Genomic DNA, 20971 nt, shown 5'->3' on the forward strand with positions numbered 1-20971 from the left:
CAGCCGTGCCTGTGAGCATGAGGGACTTGGGCCAGGAGGACCAGAGCTGCAGCCAGGACAGTAAGTATGAGAAAGCTTGCTGGGCAGGCAATGCCAGTCCACTGCAAACGGTGCCACCCAAATGTGGCTGACACATCAGAATCACTTGAATTTCCTTCTAAGAATACAGATTTCTTGTCCTATTGCTGACCTAAGAACTCAAAATCTTTCCAGGTAAGGCTGATATTTACTAACTCCTGGACCGCATTCAAGCCCCTCCATCTGAAAGGCCCTTCTCATCTCCCTCTTAGTCACCTCTCCATTCCTACTCATCCTTCAAGGCTTTGCTCAGATCCCATATCCTGCAAGAGGACCTCCCAGATTCCTAAAAGTCATCTGAGAATACTACTTGCTTTCTCTGACATGGTCAAAAATGGTTTTAGGAAGGACGTGAGTTGTGGGTTGGGGTCTTGAATGATGGTCAGGGTTTTGATGGCTATGGAGAATGAGAGTGTTTTCCATGTAAATCAAAAGGCATAAGCAAAAGTTACAGAGACCTTAAGGTGCAATGATTATTTTGCATAGAATGAATAAATAGCTGAAACAGAAGAAGAGTCATATAGGGAAGTAGTAAAAGAAAAAGATTGATAGTCAGTTTGGCAGGCAAATGGTGGAATAACTTGAAAGACAGAGTAAGAATTTTTCATTTTGTGCAGGATGCCAGCATTTTCCAGTATATTGATCTCTCTTCACTTGGTGCAGCTGAGTAGGGCCTACCACAGAGAGGGCCCCTGAACCAGCCTCTTTCTGTTACAAGAATACTTGTCAGTTTGCCCCTGTGCTCAGTAAAATTTCCTGTGCTTGACATGATGGGGAAAAGGTTGTGAAGGACTGAAATGGCAAAGGTGAGCCACTGAAGAATTTTGAAAACAGAATTAACACGATGAGAGCAATGTTTCAGGAAAATTAGCTCAACATCAATACAGCTCAAATTCCAAATGATTTTCTGTCAGTATCCACTTAATTCCTTTACTGACAACATCACTTTTTTCTGACCCTAAAGCCAGATTTGAACTCATAGACTAATTATTAGGAATGAGAAGGAAAGGAGGAGATTGATTTGCTCACTCCAAGTGAATAGCTTCCCATTTCCCCTCTAAAAATTTTAGAAACAAATTGACAGGGCATATGGAAAGGTACAAGGAGAAAACTGAGTTTTGTGAATGGGAGGCCATCTCATTTCAGAATATTAATTAGATATCAGCTGGGGAGAATATGCGTCTATTCTCAGCATCCACATGTTTTCCGGGAAAAGCAAGAGAAGAAAGTTGTGCAGAAAACAAGCCAGTTTATACATCCTGCTGAGCTGTGTTTGCATGGGGTTGTGCCAGTACTTTATTTGGAAGGCTATGAAGGTCCAGAACATCAGCTTTCAAATCATGTTTCAAATGGATTATGTTTTTTAGATTTTCTGTTTTGTTGATCTCCTATGTGAGCAATTGAAAATTGTCCATAGTCTCGTGACTTTCAATAATAAAAAAGAATGCCCCTCTAGTATAGATATCAATGGATTTCCAGAGGGAGTTTTCCAGATTGGAGCTGCTAAAAGTAAATTCTTTGCAGCTCTATCAAGCTATTAAGTCATTCATTCAAAAGACTCACCCTGGCTCTAGAAATTGTGTGGTATCAATTTTTAAAAAAAATTTTAACTGGAAGGTTATTTACCAACTCTGGATTCATCTTGGACTGGATTGGGTCTAAGCTCTCTTCCAGTTTCCAAAAGCTATAAAAGTATACGTGTATAGGTCAGAAGACTCCATAACTTGAAGAAACTAATTCTAATTGCTTGCTATTATAGTGCTAAAAAAGAAAAAAAGCTTAACAGATTCTCCTCCACTATCAGATTATCATTAATTTAGCACTCTTTTGGGGTAATAAAGAGAAAATGAAGCCAAAATATTGGTAACAGAGTGTAACAAGTTATAGTGGTAAGAGTGGTAGTAGCCTATGGTACTTATATAGGTAGCTTATAGTGTTCTTGTTAATTTTTTGGTAAAAAAATTATAAATAAGATACCACAGCATACCAAAACCTTTAGATTAAGTTTAAAGCTCTACATAGCTTTATTATTAATAAGAAGAAAGGATACAAATGTATTAAATAAAGATATAACTTAAGATATTAAAATATGCAATAAGACTACAACTCTGAGAAAAGAAAGAGGAAATAAAAATATTTTTAAAGCCAAAATTATGAATTAGAAAACAGAAGGAAAATTAAAATAATAATATATTCAATAAAAAATATATATATCAATAAAGTAAAGGAAAGTTTTATCAAGGAAAAGAAGTAAAAATATACAAACAATATTAAAATGAGAAAGGAGCTGGAATAAATAAGAGAATACCAATATAAGACTATCATGTTCCATTGTATGATAATAAATTTGACAATTTCAGTGAGATGAATGACTTGGGAGATTTATAAATAACCAAAATTTACTCAAGAAGTAGAAATTTTGAGTATGTCCATGAATGAGGAAGAAGCTAAAATATATGAAAAGATTATCTCCAAGAATGTCTCTGAAGTCAGACAATTTATCAGGGAGTTCTTAAAAAGAAAGAATAATTACAATGTCATAGAAATTGTTTTAGTTTTTTTATAGAGTTGGCCAAAAAGTTCGTTCTGGATTCTCCTTAACATCTTATGGAAAAACCCGAATGAACTTTTTGGCCAACCCAGTATATAAAAAGGAAATTATTAAAACTAAACTTTTCATTTTAATATGCATAACTCAGATTCAAAAACCAAGAAAAATAGCTCCAAAACAGAAAACTATAGTTAAATTTCAATGATCAAAAAAATTACAATGATTTTTCAATGTAAAAATCCTAACAAAAATATTAGTGACTCAGATTGAGCAATGCCTTGAAAGAATGGTCCACCAAGGTCTAGTCACCATAGTGAGAGCCTAAGAACATGAGCTCTGGAATTCAGACCGCCTGCTCACTGATAGGTATGTTGTTAAAGTCGAGTACTCTACTCTTTGTACTTCAGGTTTATGGTCTATAAAGTGCAATTCGTAATAGGACCTACCTCTCAGGAATTTCATCAGGATTAAGTAAGGTGATACGTAGAAAGCACTCATCACAGTTCCCAGCACATAGTAAGCATTAAACAAATATTAGCTGTTGTCATCATAATACCAGAAATGCATCATGATCTCTTAATATAATACACATCAACAATGGGTAAAAAAGTTTTAAAACAGAATGAATTTAAAAGATAAGGTTTTTGATAAAAGTCAACACTCATCCTTGATTATCCGTTAACCATTAAAAAACTAGGACAAGGAGAATACTTCATTAACATAATAAAAATACTTAACCCCTCAGGAAACATTTCACTTAACAGCTAAATAGTTGAACATATGATTTGATTTAGCATATTATTTAACATGATAAAAATATGAAACATACAGAAGAGACATAACTATTGAAAGCAAGGAGAAATATAATTTTTTTGAACAAGAGATGATTATCTCCTAGGAGGAGAGATGAGAGAGGAACAAGGAAAATTAACTGAGATACATTTAGAATGACGATAGTTCAAATACACTGTTGAGTACAAAATGAATATACAAAATGAAAACTTTCCAAAATCCAAAAAGTAACCATTTAGAAAGCAGGACATGAGAAAAGGAAGACCCTACTCACCTCTGGAAAGAATAAACCAAACACACAAAATAACTATAAATAACTCTAGCAAGAAGTAGGTTGTCCTTGTGTTAAAACAAGCAAACTAAAAACATAAAACCTTAACTTGATGAGAGATGTAGAATATCTGGATAAATGGAGAAACATACTGTAATCCTGGAGGGGAAAACTGAGTATTTTAAGAAGATTTGTGTTCCCAAATTAATTTATATACCAATAAAATCAAAATTAGATTTTGGAGGAAACTGAACAAAATTATTCTCATGTTTAATTAGAGTAATAAACAGGAATGAACAGCCTTTACCTTTTTTCTGTTAAACAAAGGATAATGAGGAAAGAACAACAGATATTATAACATGTAAATCTACATTAAATATGTAACTACTGACAGAGATCGGCAGCACAGATAAAACACCTTAGAACCTAACTCTATTATTTATAGAAATTTGATAAATGATAAAAGTAATATGGAGAAAAATCAATGGAGGAAATAATGAATTATTCCATAAATGATGTGTAAATCTTTGTTAGCTCTTTAGAAAGAGAATTTTCAATGCTAAGAGCATAGATAATTTCACATTGATTTAAAATTAAATGCAAAATATTGAACAACAACAAAATGATATTTATCTTCTCAGTAGATAGGAAAGGCTTACTAAGCACTCAAATAGTGAAAGAGTAGTAAAAGAAATCAGCTCAAAATGAAATGTTTGATACAATTACCTCTATAAAATTTGAAACTTCTCTAAGTCAAACCAAAAATTAAACAAAAACTAAAAAGTAAACAACAAACTAGAATAGTACTTATAACAGATATAACAAAAGTTTAATAACTATGTAAAGAGCTCCCAGAGATCAATATAAAGAATTACAAATTATCTGAAAAAACAAGTGAGCCACAGATATTAAGAGGTAAATAGGAAATGCATTAACAGAGGGAAATACGGATCGTTAATAAACATGCAGATAATATTAATAGTAACAAAGGAATGCATATTAAAATAAAACATATTCATCTATACATTAGCAAAGATTTTTGAAAGATTAAAATAAGTTCTGGGAAAGATTTGGAGAGAGAATCATTCTCACGTAGAGCTGGCAGACATAGGAATTGTTTCAAGCTTTCTGGATAGCAGTTTGGCAATGTGCATAAAGTAGTAATAAAAGTATTCATGTCCTTCAACTAGTTATTTCCACTTTTAGGAATCTCTTTGAAGGAATTATCCAGAAAAGAAAGCAGAGTTTTATTCCAGATTTTTCATTGCAGCATTGTCCATAAGCAGGAAAAAACTCCCAGAATTTCTAACAATAGAGAGATGGTTATGTAAATCACAGTAGAGCATATTATAGAATATTGTTCAGGCATAGAAATGTTTTTGAAGAGTATTTGATGGCATGGCCAAAAGCATTGTGTGCTCTCAGTTATGTTAAAAAAAAATTGTGAGCTATGAATAGAAAATATACTGTAGAAAAATACTCCATAATGTTATTGAAGATTATCACTCAAAAGGGGATTGTGATGAATTTTATTTTGTTTCCTTCTGCTTTCCAACTTATCTACAATGAGCATATTGTTACTTTATATTTACAGAAAATATTCAGTCTTTTTTTAAAAGAACTTAGGCAACTCTCCTGTAATGATGCAGGGTTTTGTTTGTTTGCTTGTTTAATCAGAGAAGTCTTGAGAAATACTCACCAATGACCTCTGCAATCATGAAAACTAAGCATGTTCCTGAAGCAGCACAGAGTTTCCACTTGGCATAGACTTGCTCCTTTGCCCTGTTCTCTGTGGCCTTGGAGTTACTGTGGCAGTGATACATGGCTCCTGACTCTGGCTCCTCTGGCTTCTCTCCAGGACGTTGATCTTTATTCAAGGGTTTCTGCTGGAGTTCCATGCTGAGGATGAGTTTGACAGAAGCAAGAAGTGAACATGGTTGCAAACAAACCTCTCACTGACAGCCCTACCCATTATCAGAACTGCTATGAGGACATTTGCTGACTAGCTAGGAACTTATAATTCATGGCTCCTTCTACAAGAAATATCAAATGTAAGGAACAAGCGAGAAATTTCCTTCTGAATTCTCAACTACAAACAGAGTTTTGCTTTTATTTAGGCAAGCTCTTATTCAGTCTATACTACCAGTGATTAAAAGAAAGTAAAGGAAAAGGAGAAAGGAAGCAGATACATTTTGATGCATTTCCTTCACAGTCACTTCACTTTGAAAACATTTTGGACACTGCTATAAATTTTAAAAGGGGCAGTAATGAGGTTATTATTATTAACGAATAATGTGTGTACGAGTCAGCGTGGTGATTCAGACACTCACTATTGCATGGCAACACTCTCCCTTTCTTCTGCACAACAACATTGTTAATAGATCATAGCACTTTTTCCTGCTGAGTCCATATGAACCCTCAGAAACCTTCTTAACACAGCTTTGCAGAAATCTCTACCAATCTATCAAAGTTGTAATGAGAGTTAAACCTACTTATACTTCCAAAAGCAGGCAGTGCCTATCAGTTCTATTCAAATATAAAGCATTTATAGAAATATAGAGCCATTTGTAAAAATATAGAATTTCACAAATGCAAAGATTGTAGATAACATTTAGTCCAACCCACAGTTTCTTACCTGAAGTAATTAAGATTCAGAGAGGTTAAGTAATTGCCTGAGGTCAAATAGCCAGGAAATGGGAGAGCTGGGACTCCAAGCCTAGTGTTTTTTCCACTATGCCCACACTGCCTCTCTACCTGAACATCGGTACACCTAAAACCAATTTTTACTGAGCCATGATCTTGAACTAATTAGATCTGTATTTTTTAATAAACTTATAAGAAGACATTAATAAGATTCTTAGGAGTAAGAACTTTACATTCATGACTTTGAAAGGTATAAAAATGGAAATAAATTACTTTCCTCCACTTGAAGAGTTACTTTATCTTATCACCATCCACAAAAAGATCTGATGGTTTTGGTTTAAATGATGATTATTATTACAATTCTAATTATCCTTATATTTGGGGGGTTTTCCTGAATAAAATAACATACATATTCATTATAGAAAACCTGGAATTACAGAAAGGCACAAAGCAGAGGGAAAAAAATCACTAATAAATTACCACCAAGAGACAACTATTATTGATAGTTTTTTGTTTAGCTTTGTAATAAATAAATACTGTTTTTACTTAGAGTCCATATTAATTAGGATGTTTTTGATAGCAAGTACAGAAAACAAAGCTCATGCTAGGTAAATTAACAAATGGGAATTATTGGTTCTGCAACTGAAAACATCTAGAAGTATCAGGCTTCAGCCTGATTTATCAAAGCTCCAGATCCATTGCTCTGCAGTTCTCAACTACTCTTCAACCCCAGGCTGGTTTTCCTCATGTAGTGGAATAGTTGCCCAAGATAATCAGGACTGTGTACTTGTTTTTTCTTATACAGCGAGAAAGAGTGTTCATTCTCCCAACTGCAAAACAGGGGTCCTGAGTTGCATGCTGATTTGGCCAGCCTCTGTAGCCAGAGGACTATGGATGTGCTAATTGGCTTAGACCTTGTTACAGCCAGAAGATTGGCTAAACCCAACAACGCTGACCCCTGGAGCTGAGAGTGGGGTAAATGCTACCCAAATCACATGACTGCAACTCAGTGGGGATGGGCTGGAATAGATTGTGGATGAAATGACAGTGTCACAATAGGATTCCACCAAAGATACAGCTTTGGAACCTAATTTTTTTTTTTTTTTTTTTTTTTACTATTTTTTTTTATTTTATTTATTTTTTTGGCTGTCTTGGGTCTTCGTTTCTGTGCGAGGGCTTTCTCTAGTTGTGGCAAGCGGGGGCCACTCTTCATCGCGGTGCGCGGGCCTCTCACTATCGCGGCCTCTCTTGTTGCGGAGCACAGGCTCCAGACGCGCAGGCTCAGTAATTGTGGCTCACGGGCCTCGTTGCTCCGCGGCATGTGGGATCTTCCCAGACCAGGGCTCGAACCCGCATCCCCTGCATTGGCAGGCAGATTCTCAACCACTGCGCCACCAGGGAAGCCCCTGGAACCTAATTTTTAGCTGTATATATTGTTAACATTTTCTCAATTTATTAAATATTCTATATCATTAGTTTAACATACATAGAGCATTATATTTAGTATAGATATGTCACAACATAAGTAACTATTTTCTATTATTGAACAATTGACTCTTTTCCAATTATTTGGCACCACTGTGATACATATCCTTATAGTTATCCTTTGCTAAATATATTATTATCTCCTTAAAATGCAATCCTGAAAGGGGAATTACTTGGCTAAACAGTATCTACATTTTGGGCTTCCCTGGTGGCACAGTGGTTAAGAATCTGCCTGCCAATGCAGGGGACATGGGCTCGAGCCCAGGTCCGGAAATATCCCACATGCCGCGGAGCAACTAAGCCCGTGCGCCACAACTACTGAGCCTGCGTGCCACAACTACTGAGCCCCCGTGCCGCAACTACTGAAGCCCGAGCACCTAGAGCCTGTGCTCTGCAACAAGAGAAGCCACTGCAGTGAGAAGTCTGCGCACAGCAACAAAGAGCAGCCCCCACTCGCCGCAACTAGAGAAAGGCCGCGTGCAGCAACGAAGACCCAACACAGCCAAAAATAAATAAATAAATAAATTTATTTTTAAAAAAAGAGTATCTGCATTTTTAAGGATTTTGATGTATATTGCCAAATTGGCTTCAGAATGTTTTTGCCGATGATGTTAATAGCACTCAGGATTTTGAGCAATTCCAAGTAATCTTCATATTGGAATAAGAACTATTGGGCAAGAGGCACATAGAGTACTCATACCTATAAATTTTCACCTTTGTAATGTGATACATACCCTGATAATAAACAACATATATAAGGTAGTAGTGTTAGTCACCAATGGTCAACAACTCAGAGGAGCCAGAGAACTAATAAGAAAACATGGTAGAGGTTTCCTTTTTCCTTGTGCTGAGAAGGCAGTATGAGCAGGACAGGGTCACCAAATATTCTGGCATTGTTCATATGACCACTCTGGCCATATGAAGCTTTACTTTATTTTCTATTTTTCGTGAATCTTGTGGGCAGAGAAAACCAGGTGGTGAGTGACTGAGAGAGAACTTATCCTGGAACAGTTTAGAAGGCAGACCAAGGCAGGAATTCCACCAGGGGAACAGCCTGTGAGCAATGCCGCAAGAGGAAAAGTGCAAGAAACCTGGCCAGTTTTTACTTTTAAATACTGCTACCTTGTCCTAGACCTAAGATTAACCAATTTGGATACATTTTGAACTGAGATTGTTCCTTGAAGCACTAAGCCAGAAATCCAAAACAGGACTGAAATTGGATAGTGTGTTCACATGTGTGTATGTATGTGTTTTATGAGGGGAGGTGGGAGTCCACCATCTTCGCTGGGCTCCCCAAAGGGTCTGTGATTCCAAAAGAAGTTAAAAAACTGAAGTTAAAATATATTCCTCATCATCTCATAAGAGCAAAGTGGTTTAAGTGTCTCTAGATGCAGTAGAGGCTCTTGATCTGAAAAGTGATGCAAATTCTAAAGAATTTTAAAACGAAGGTACTAAAAAGCAAATGCTAGAATGCATCAAAATATGAAATGTGAATTTACTTTCAAAGAATAAATCACCAGAGGTCACCACTCATTCAAATATGGCTGACACTTTGAAGAGTAGGAACAACAGGCCAGAGCAAAGAAACTTACTGTAGCATCAAAAAGAAAAAACGAGGAGAAACAGAGAAGAAAAATAGGGAAATATTACAAAAGTTGATGTCAATAGCCTAGAACTTAGAGTTCCTCTCTTAAAATAAGAATTAGAAAATGGAGCTTTATTTTGTGGTCTTGGAGAAACATTTTTTTTTCAAATTTTGTATCTTATTTTTGTCTGTTCGTAGAAGTCAAACCCCTTTGGTTCTATATCTCTTAAGTGGAGCTGGTAATATTTTTCACACTCTTACTTTACATGTTGACTATATAAAATCACTTAGTTTTTGTACTTTCACATTACCTTTCCCAAGAGCCTTAAATCACTCCTCCTGTTGGGAGAGGAGATAAAATCTTAGGTCCCGCCATGCATTTCCAACACTTCATGTATTCATTCGTTCAACAAACGTATTGCATGCCTGCACCATCAGAGGTGCTAATGATACCATGCCTTTGAGACAAGCAGAGTTCTTGACCTAAGAAGCTTATATCCTAGCAGAGGGGAACACAGCAAACCCGCTGATAGTAACAGAGGCTGTGTAGTATCATGGGCAGTGACTGGGAGAGGAAAGGTGATGCTACCTGCAATAGAGTGGTAGGGGAAGGCACCTTTGTAGATGATATCTCAGCAGTAACTTAAAAGATAACCAGGAGCAGACCCACATGAAGGAGGAACATCACAAGCAGTGGGCATTGCTGGTGCAAAAGCCCAAAGGCAAGAAAGAACTTGTCTTGTTCAGAAGCTTGTCTTGAACAGAAAGGAAGCTACATAGTGGCCACTGTAGCATGAAGAGAGAGTGAAATTGGATGAAGTCAAAGAAGTAGGCAGAAGTCAGATCATGCAGAACTCTGTGGGCCATTGTAAAGGGTTTCATTTTCTTCAAAATGTAAATGGAGGAAGTTGGAAAGTTTTGACTAGGGAAGTAACATTATGTGGTTCATATTTCTAAAATGATCATTTTGGGTGTTGCTTGGAAGGCTAGAGTATAGTGAGCAAAATATGGAGACCGTTTATTTGATTAAATGTTATGAGGGAGTGGGGAATAGAAATGTTCACCTAACAGGTGCAATTTCTTGTCCCAGACCAGCTATCCAATGTTCCACCCCTTTTTTAAACAGCTTTATTAAAATATAATTCATATACCACAATCCCATTTAATGTATGCAATTAATGGATGTTAGCATATTTACAAAGTCACACAACCATCACCACAATCTAATTTAGAACATTTTCATCACCCCAAAAAGAAATTCCATACCCAGTAAATCCCCAGTCTCCTTACACACAATCCTACCTCAGGAAATCGCTAATCTTATTTCTGTCTTTATAAATTTGCCAATTGTGGACATTTTCTATAAATGGAATCATACATTATGTAGATTTTGTGACTAGTTTCTTTCACTTAGTATAGTGTTTTCAAGGTTCATCCATGTTATAGCAAATATCAGTACGTCAGTACTTTATTACTTTTTATTTCCAGATAGTACTCAGTTGTACGGATATACATCTGATGGACATTTAGGTTGTTTACATTTTTTCAGCTATTATGAATAATGCTGCTTTGAAAATTTGTATACAAGGTTTTGTGGAAGTATGTGTTCATTTCTATTGTATGTTTTCATTTCTATTGTTCTTCTATCTGTGGAGTATTGAACTCATAGAATAAGTTGGAAAATGTTCACTCTTTTATTTTTTGGAAGAATTGATATTAATTCTATTTTACATCTTTGGTAGAAGTCATCAGTGAGACATCTGGGCTTTCTTTGTGTGAAGCTAATACAATCTCTTTACTTGTTATTGGTCTACTCAGATTTCTATTTCCTCTCGAGTTTGGTAGCTGATATCTTTATATGAATTTTTCCATTTCATCAAAGATTACATGCATTTTATTTTATGTGATTTATCTTTAAATCAATTAAGAGAAAAAAAGAGAGTAAATATACTGTCTTTTATAATTATCTACATAATTACCTTTACTGATGCTGTTTGATTTTTTGTGTGTTGACTCCAGTTAATGGCTGGTGTCATTTGTTTTAAGCCTGAAGAATTTCCTTTACTATTACTTGTAAAATGAATCTGGTAGCAAAAAGTTCTCTCAATTTTTATTCATTTGGGAATTTCTTTATTTCACCTTCATTTTAGAAAGATAGTTCTGTTGGATAAAAGTTGATTGATAGGCAGGGTTTGTTTTTTCTTTCAGTACTTTAAATATGCTGTCCCACTGCCTTCCAGCCTCCTTTGTTTCTGATAGAAGTCAGCTGTTAATCTTACTGAGAAACTCTTGCTCACGATGAGTCTTTTTTCCTCTTACTGCTTTCAAGATTTTTCTGTGTGTTTTGCTTTCAATATTTTAACTATGATGTGTGTGTCAGAGTATAGATCTGTTTGCCTTGATTCTTCTTAGAGTTTGTTGACTATCATGGATGTATAAATTAATATTTTCACCAAATTTTGAAATTTGTTCCTTTGAATGTTTTTCTGCTCCTTTTCTGCCTCCTCTCTTTCTGGTAGTCCCATTATGTATATGGTAGGACATTTAACTATGTACCACATTTCTCTGAGGCTCTGTTAATTTTTATTCATTCCTTTTTCTCTCTGTACTCTATGTTGCATAACTATTGACCTGTCTTCACAGTCACTGATTCTTTCTTCTGCCAGCTCATATCTACTGCTGAGTCCCTTTGTTCCATTTATTGTACTTTTCAACTTCAGAATTTGGTTCTTTTTTATAATTTCTATCTATTATTACTGGTATTCTCTATGTGATGAGACATTGTCATCCTGCCTTTCTTTAATTCTTTAAACATGATTTTCTTTAATTCTTTGAACATATTTATAATAGCTGCTTTAACTCTTTGAATGCTAAGTTCAACATGGGGGCCCTTTCAAAGGCAGTTTCTATAACCTGCTCTTTTTACTGTTTATAGGTTATTCTTTCCTGTTCCTTTGCATAGGTTGTCATATTTTTCTGGAAACTGGATGTTTTAGGTAATATATTGTAGCAATTCTGAATACTGATCCCCAGTGGGCCTGTTATTGTTGCTGCTTACTTGTTTGCTTTTTTATTTGCTTAGTGAATTGGCTTGTCTAGTTTAGTGGAGTATTTTCTTTGACCTTCCCTGCTGTGTAGCCTCTATTGCCATTCCTCAGAGAGTGCAGCCTTGGACATGTGCACAGTTATCCTTACCTCCCCCTACCCCCTTTCCCAGGGATGGTGATCATTTTCATCATGTTTGCTTTGACTGTCTTTTTCCATGCTCTCACTGTTAAGCTTCTGGCTGCTCTGCCTGTGTTGGTATCACACTCAGCTCTTGTCCTCCTTAATCACTTGCTGATTGCTCTAATGTTTTCAACAGTATCCTGAGGCATAAATTACAATATTATCCAATTAAAGTTGGTCCATGTATTAGTCTACTCTAGCTTCTATAGTAAAATACTACAGACTGGGTAGCTTAAACAACAGAGATTTATTTTTTCATAGTTCTAGAGGCTAGAAATCCATTATTAAGGTGCTGGAACATTTGGTTTCTGGTTTTGGTGGTCCTGGATTGTAGATGGCTGTCTTCTTGCTATGTTCTCACATGGTAGAAAGAGAGAGATCTCTGGTATCTCTTCCTCTTTTATAAAGATAGCAGTTCTATCTATCAGGACTTCACCCTAATGACCTCATTTAACCTTAATCATCTTAAAGGTCCTGTTTCCAATATAGTCACATGGGAGCTAGGGTTTTAGTATATGAATTGTGGAATGACAAAAACATTCAGTCCATAAGAGCCTCCTTACAGGGATAGTATTTGAGGCTAATCTTTGTGGCTTGTGCCAACTCCAGGAGGGCTCATTTTACCTGTCTTTCCCTAGCTGTTTCTGTTAAACTTCTAACTGGTCTACCATTTAGCTTGTTGCTCTGATGAAGCAACCAGCCTGCTCTTGATTGCTCAACAGCAAAATCCTCATTGTTTTTGACAGTGCCCTTATGCTTGAAATATCCCATGTTCTGTTCCAAATAAACTTTTAGCTGATGTATCATCAGTCCTCTAAGGGAAAGATGCATAGCTCTCTGTTCTTATAGCCTGATTCTCCCATGGGCAGAACCTCTGCATCACTGCCCCAAAACTGAGAGAAGGAACAGTGACCCACTTATCCTGGAGTGCCACCTCTGCTCCATAAGTGGGTGGTGAAGAACCTCACCCTGTGTGTGAGCCAGGGCAGGGGTGTTCAGGAGCTTGCCGCTCCTGGACCGTGAGCAGGGATTGGGTGAAGGAAGGGGGGGGCCCCAGTCCTCTTGGCCATGTCTGCATTGAATACAGGTTCTATAATATGGAGCTGGGGCCATTAGAGATTCCAGCAGCCCTTTGCTCTAGGGGTGAACTGTAGCCCCAGTTGGAAGCTGGGAGCAAAAATAAATTTCTGTTGTTTAAGCTACCCAGTCTGTAATATTTTACTCTAGAAGCTGGGAGAGAGAGAGCCCTGTCTTTTGGCCACATCCAACCAGAGTAGAACTTCCATCACAACAAGCTTGGAGGGGAAAGAGGTTAGTGGGGCAGATCATGGCTCAAATGCCACAGACTCTTGCTTTTTACTGAGATTTAGTAGATTTTCTTGAATAAATCTCAGTTTGCTGTATGCCCTTAAGACAATTTCCAGAGACTAAACTGTTGGAGTTTTTTTAATATTATTTTTACCAGTAAAATGGTAAAAATGTTTCACTGGGGAAGGAGGTCCATTGAGCTACTTACACCACCATTCCAGAAGTCCTGCCATCCCAAACACACACACACACACACACACACACACACACACACACACACTTTAAGGCTTCACATTGAAAAGATTCCAGTACTTTGTCCCTACCATCTGGCCCTGCCCTCACATTCCCTGCACTTCTTTAATATACAACTTGGGAAAAAGAAAAGCTTGTTTCCAGCACCAAGAAAACCATATTGAGTATGTAGGTCAACTTTATACAACTATCTCTTTGCTACCATGAGCCCAAGCATAGGGAATCACATCACTGGAAAGAGAATTGGAGGGACTGGTGGGGGAGAGATTACACAATAATACCTACAGGGCCTAATATTACTACTTCCTGTGGTAAAATGTCTCTAAAATTATGTCCAACAATTCCTGTCATCTTATATGCACATGCCAGCAAGAGATGGAATCCACTGTGCCACCCCTTGAATCTCAGACTTGGGACTTGCTTTAACCCATCAAATGTGGTAAAAATGGTGCTGTGCCAGTTCTGGTCTTAGGCTGTCTGACACCTGTCAGCTTCCACTGCTGCGCTCTTGCTCCCCTGAACTGCCATATAAAAAAGTCCAAGCTAATCTGATAAAATGAGACACCACACAGAGAGAGAAGCCATGGGAAGGAGAAAGAAGACCAGTCAAAGCTAACACAAAGACCCCAGACAAGTAAGTGAAGCCGTCCTTGACCTTCTAGCACATCCCAGACACCAGCAGAATGCAGCCTCACAAGCAAACCTCGATAACTCCACATGGAGCGAGAACTGTGATTAATAAAATGATTGTTGTTGAAGCCACTACATTTTGGGGGTAGTTTCTTGCACAACAATAGATAACTGAAGCACTCTTCTTGTGTAATTAGAGAATACATATTCCTTCTAGATAAGTTTCTTAACAGGTGATAACAACTTAAATAGAAAGCTGATGATAAGTAGAAAAAAAGAGAAGGAAGGAGAAAAGAGAAGGACCTTCAGGGGACAAAGTTACCTCTGAAATAGAGATAGAACAAAATATATGAGAAAGGAGATTGGGAGAGGTGAGGAAAAGTGAATTAGTGAGGGGATCAAGGTTCATATGAGCTCAGGAGGAAAGAGATTAAGGACCCAGGAGGCCACATGGTGAAAGTGTGTGTGCAGGAGAGGGGGAGGGGAGCAAAATTCCCAAACAGGAGGCATGGTCCACATCCCAACTCTGCCATAATTAGACATCCAACCTTAAAAATGGCATTTATTCTCTCTGGAATTCACTTTCCTAACTGGTGAAATGAGGGATCAGGATAAATAATCCCATCTAGGTTCAATTGTTTTTATTTGGAAAGAAAATAAAAATGAGTTTGACAGTTTTTAATCATCACTGTATCCTGAAAACCATACCAATTCATAAGGTGAATGAAACCCTATAACCATAAACAGTTGGCTTTATTTGCATAACAGAGTGCTAATGGTCTAGTTTCATGAGAAGGGAAATACTGCTATTTTAATAATGTAGAGATGCTCTGTTAATAGTGTCCACAGGGTTAACAATTTGTTGTTCAAAATTTCTGCCTGACCTAACGTGAGGCTTTGTCGTTTATGATCTCAATAAGTCACATCTAATATTATTTTTTTAGAAAAATAATTCTTACAGTGTGAGATAATAGATGTGCTAGACTCTTTGTCATATATATTTTTTAAGCAAAGTTATAAATATCCTAAGAAAAAGTCCCTTTGCAGTTGCTTAAACATTCGATGCTGTCAAACACAATGCCGCTACTCTTTGGAATATTAATTTGTTTTCATGAAACACACAAAAACATTACACATATTATTAATGGGTAAGTATTCTCTTAAATTCTGCTTCTAACATGAATTTATTTCAGATTCTCATTCATTTATCTATGTATTCTGAGTGTGTTTCTCTTTGCTCCCCACTTGGATTGAATTCCCCAGATGCACCAAAGTCTCATTCTTATTTGTCTCTGTCTTTACCAGGAAATTATCTCAGTCAGGAAAACTTTCCTAACGCTACTACCTATGTAGGGTTTCCCTAACCCTATTCTAACTCCTTTTTATTTTTTCAGTTCTCAGCCTATCACTTCTGAAAAGCTTTCTCTGACTCCCAAAGTCCAGCAAAGACCTAGGTTCCCTTGAGGTATTCTTACTGTATACCCCCAGAATAACACACATGCTATTTTGTAATTGCCTGTTTCTTATATGCATTCCACATTAGACTCAGGCTTTCAAGAGGACAGAGATATAGGACTAGGAATATTTTAGTCTCCAGTATATATACACATGTTCAATCAATTATTGTTAAATAAGGGGGAAATGAATGAATATATTGCACATGGCACTGTAGGAGATAGTAAAAAGAACTAGAGCTATGTAGAACACTAAGCTCAGCTATATTTATTATAGGTGTATATATGTGATAATAATATTATATAATTAAGAAAATAGCAATTAACTTAAGATCAGTGTGACCACAATTTGCACATAGTTGAAAAGCCTTTAATTCTTTCTAAATATAATTTAATAAAATTTACTATCTATCTTAAAAGTGTGAATAATTGAGGAAAAGAAAGGGAAACACATCAGATTGTGTATGTCTGTTTTTTAGAAGAAAATCTACAGATGAAAAATATACTAATAAAATATGTCCTTCGTACACTCAGGATATTTAAGGAAGCAAATCAACTATACAGAGTATTGCCTTTTTCAGGATAAGAATTATGTAAGTTGGCCAACAGTTTATAAAATTTTACAAAACGCCCCCAAGTTGCAACAGCAAAAGTTTCCAATTCTGAAGCAGTAGGCTCTAGGGACTTAGTGAATACTCAAGACACAGAGAATTGTGAAGCAGCATCAGACGTCTGTTACCTGTCTAGTGTGAAGGCGTACATCTTGGTGGCTTTGTCATTCACAAGACAAGTTCTTTCAAGAAACTCCATGGTGGCCAGGATAGAAGATGTTGGTGTTGGTGTTGGTGATGGTGGTGCTGTTACTGTGACGACAGCTGCTGCTCTTTAACTCACTGTCCAGTTTTGGAAGCAAAACAGCATTACGATTATTCACACACTTTCCAAAGAAAAAATGAAAAGGCTTCTGGGATTACATTAACAAGCCTCCCACGTCAATGCTCTTGATAGATCTGCTAAAACTACAGTCTGTTTGGAACGTTACCTGGCTTCATTCTCTCACCCACAGGAACTACCTTCCTGCAGGTAGGATCACATGACGTGTGTGTGTACGCGCGCGCTTCCCACGCCATCTGATTCCACTGTGCTGTCTAGGAGGTAGAGGAGCTCAAGGGTTACCCGCTAATTGCTGATGTAGGGGTTTGGTCTTCAGAGCACACCTGGGCGAGCTCAAACAGCTGCCTTTCTGTACACTAATATTTTTTCCCTCCCTTTTTTTTTTTTTTTTTTTTTGGCAGTGGGTGGGGAGGTCTCTGAACCTAAAAGCATTTCTCCTAGGATTTAGTTCTAAAATGCCCTCTAAGCAGCTGTCAAGATTTACTTCTCTTCTCCTAGGACCATTTGGGGGTTTCACTACTGAAGAGAGGACATGGATCATTAGTTACTGAAGTCTCTAATCTGAAACAGTTCCTGGTGCAGCAGCTTTGAAACCCTTTTGACAGACAGGAGAAGGGCAGTCTCAGCTTCTAAATAAATGAGAGCCCTCAAGCACAAAAGAACCAGAATGAGCTGTGTTCTCCCTGGCCAGGGTACCCTCTGCTGAGGACAAAAGACCAGCCCAAGGAACCCCTACCAGGCAAACCCATCACAACTCTTAGAAGTGGGCTCTTCTGAGTTGATCCCAAGAGACCTTCAACCCCCAGACTCCTATGAATTTTATTTCATTACAAAGAACTTTCCTTTCCAAATAAGAGAAAGGACTGTAGTCCAAGGACAACAGCCTCGACACACGGCAGGCATTTACATGTGGGCCAAAGAGCATCCAAGACCTATAGAGATGTATGCAGGGGCAGGCGAGTGCAGAGAGGAGAAGAGGGTGTAGACCCTCCACCTCTGAGTCCTCATTTCCTTCTTCATCTGTTGACACTAACTCCCTAGGGAGAGTACTCAGAGTGGTGTAGTCCTGGAGTAGCCCAGTGGCCCAGCATCTTGGAAATCTGCCCATACTGCTGAGCAGAGATCACCCACAATGACCTAGTAGAATAAATATTGTCTCCTGGAAGGAAAGTGGGGTTCAATGGCAATGGCTGTAGGCAGTGAGGCGAGAAGTCACCTTTGGCTGAGCGTGAGAACACCAGGTCTTCTATCACATCCGTCGTGAAGCTGTACCTCTTGTCGATTTTAACATTTCAAACTCTGTCCTCTGGAACATAAATTCTTAGGTCTTTTCATATGGGCCTATTGCCTACCTGGTCATTAACTTTGTTCTGACAGATGGAAACTGGAGAAATGGCTCTGGGAGGCCATTTTTCTTTGCAGGAGAAATTCTGGGTCTAGTAAAGTATTTCCTTCTCTTATATTCTTACTCTTAACTTCGCAAAATAATAAGCTATTCTGTGGAGGCAAAAGTAAGAAACCAGAAAAGAATTACTAATCTATCGTGTGACGTGTTGCCATACTTTACAGCTTGAATCAATTGTGAGTAGTTTCTAGCACATAATAAGAGAAAAAGAATTCAAGTGAATGAGTGTCAAAAAGTGAAGAAACTACGTAAAACCAGGCTGAAATCCATTAAAGATTAGTGCAAAGCAGAGGAGATAAGTATTATTTAAATGCAGGAAAGAGAATATTTGGCTATAGATTTCAACAGGGGAAAAGCAATCTGGAAGTTTGAGGTTCCACACCACAAGTTTGGTCGCCAGCCCATATATAGCTGCACATATGTTTATGATTCTATAACTATGAAGATATATACTATTGATAGTTTGTTAATGTGAATTGTTTGTGAGACGAGGATAGAGTGAGGATATATGAGAAGGGCAGGGTAGGGCTGATATAGACAGGGTAAGGTGGAGATGGGAAAAGAGGAAATGGGAACCCAAGCAAAAAAGGACAAGAAAAAAAATGTATTCTATGATCTCTCCTGTTTATAAGTTGAAGTATATATATGTATAAAATTGCCATTTTTGTAGACCCAATATAGTCTAAAATCAGCAATTTCATATGATTCTACTTAAATATATATGCACACATGTATACATACTTATAAAATGTATATGTGTACATGTGTGATATATTTAAAAATAAAAAATTAAGTGTGCATGCTTTAAAACTATAGGGAAATTAGGTACTATTTTCCTCAAAGCTTTGTGAATTTCCAAGTGCTACCCTTGGAGATAACTACTTTACTATAAATCAAAGCTTCTGGTGTAAGAGCAGGGAACAATGAATTACAACAAATAAAACCTTTATGTTAAAGAAAAGTAAGTTTTGCTACTACAAATTTAAATGTAAAGTTACGATAAGAATTGTAAGTATGTTATGTTATGTAAGATACTCATCTGTTGATTAGCTTATCTTATAAACCCCTTTTTAACTGCACCATCATGCCCTTTCCCTCCAGTATTTTGTCAGCACAATGTTTATGAAAAATTACCCATCCTCCCTGACTAACCTTTGGCCCACTTTGGCATACACAGCCCACCAAGGGCTACTGGCCCAAATCAGACTCCACATGAGTCACAAAATATGTATTCAGAAAGCAATGCAGATCAAAAAAGAAAATCCCCTATCTTGTTGACAAGTCAGTTTTGGTGGGCATTTGCTGCTCATCCCCGTTTCCTAGGCAACCAGCTTCCAAACCGTCCTGAATTACAGGTTGTCCTCTCTGCCCACTCTCCATCACAAGCTTGTAGCAACTGAAGGGGCAACACAATTTATAATAGTTAACTCTGGGAAGAAATATTCTGTCAGCCACAAGAACATAACTGACACAACCAAAGATCTCGTTCTGCTCCCCAGTGCTGACTATTGTCGACAACAATTTCTTAATAGGATTTTACAAGTGGTAGCTAATACGTGTGCAAAAATAATTTACACACATGTCTTACACATAGTTTGCTATTTCACTTGCAGAAAGGATGTGTGTATTTATGCAGAACCATTGTAATCATCCCTACACACTAAAGTACTGAGTTCTCACTATTTGCATTCCCAAAATTTAAACTCATATTTCAGGAATACTTCATCTTGTCATTGTTTGCATATGACTATTCCTTAAAAAGACATTTGAAAATGTGCTTGTTTTAAGTAATAAGTGTGGATTCTCATCCTGTTTGTATCTTTCTTGTTTATGTGTAGAGGCCATGGAGTGAAGTGGTTTAATGTATGGACTTTCAAATGTACAGACAGACTTAGTTTCAGTTTCTGGTTTGGCCATTTTCTTACATATATGACCTTGAACAAGTTGCCTGACCTCTATTGTTTTCAATTTCTCATCTGTAAAATGGGGACATTAATAGAATCCATCTTACAGACTTCTTGTGAAGAGTAGAAGAGATATTGTGTATAAAAGTTCTCAGCGTAGTATCTGCCATGTAACCAATTTTATCTAGATGTGAGTTGCTATGTACTTGGCCATGTCTAAGTATAATACCTTGGCTGTCCCTGAGAAATTGACCCCAGCCTTAGTAGAGGCTAAGAATTACTCAAGGAATGGAAGTAGAGGTTTCTGAAAACAAGACCTGGGAACTTGAACCCGCCATCAGCTGTATGACTTTGAGTAGCTGCCTCAAATTCTCAGGGCTCAACTTTCTCAAATAATAGATTTGTGCCTGCCTTATGCTCCCCACTTGGTAGTAGAGTGCCATTCAGAATGTGTCCTCAATAAAGAGGACACAACAGGAGAGAAAATGCAG

At 37.3% G+C, this 20971-nt stretch overlaps 1 protein-coding gene across 1 annotated transcript in view; it reads right to left on the reverse strand.

Annotated features, from left to right (window-relative positions):
* SLC30A8 (solute carrier family 30 member 8) overlaps positions 1-17087 on the reverse strand; it is a 36721-nt gene extending 19634 nt beyond the window's left edge. Inside the window, exons 1-2 of the mRNA XM_007188922.3 lie at positions 17017-17087; positions 5392-5591 (exon numbers count right to left, since the gene is read on the reverse strand). Of these exons, the coding sequence (XP_007188984.2) occupies positions 5392-5591; positions 17017-17087 (271 nt within the window). The remainder of the gene's footprint in view (positions 1-5391; positions 5592-17016) is intronic.
* Between the last annotated feature and the right edge of the window lie 3884 nt (positions 17088-20971).

Source organism: Balaenoptera acutorostrata, chromosome 17, assembly GCF_949987535.1.
Source record: "Balaenoptera acutorostrata chromosome 17, mBalAcu1.1, whole genome shotgun sequence".
Lineage (NCBI taxonomy): Eukaryota > Metazoa > Chordata > Mammalia > Artiodactyla > Balaenopteridae > Balaenoptera > Balaenoptera acutorostrata.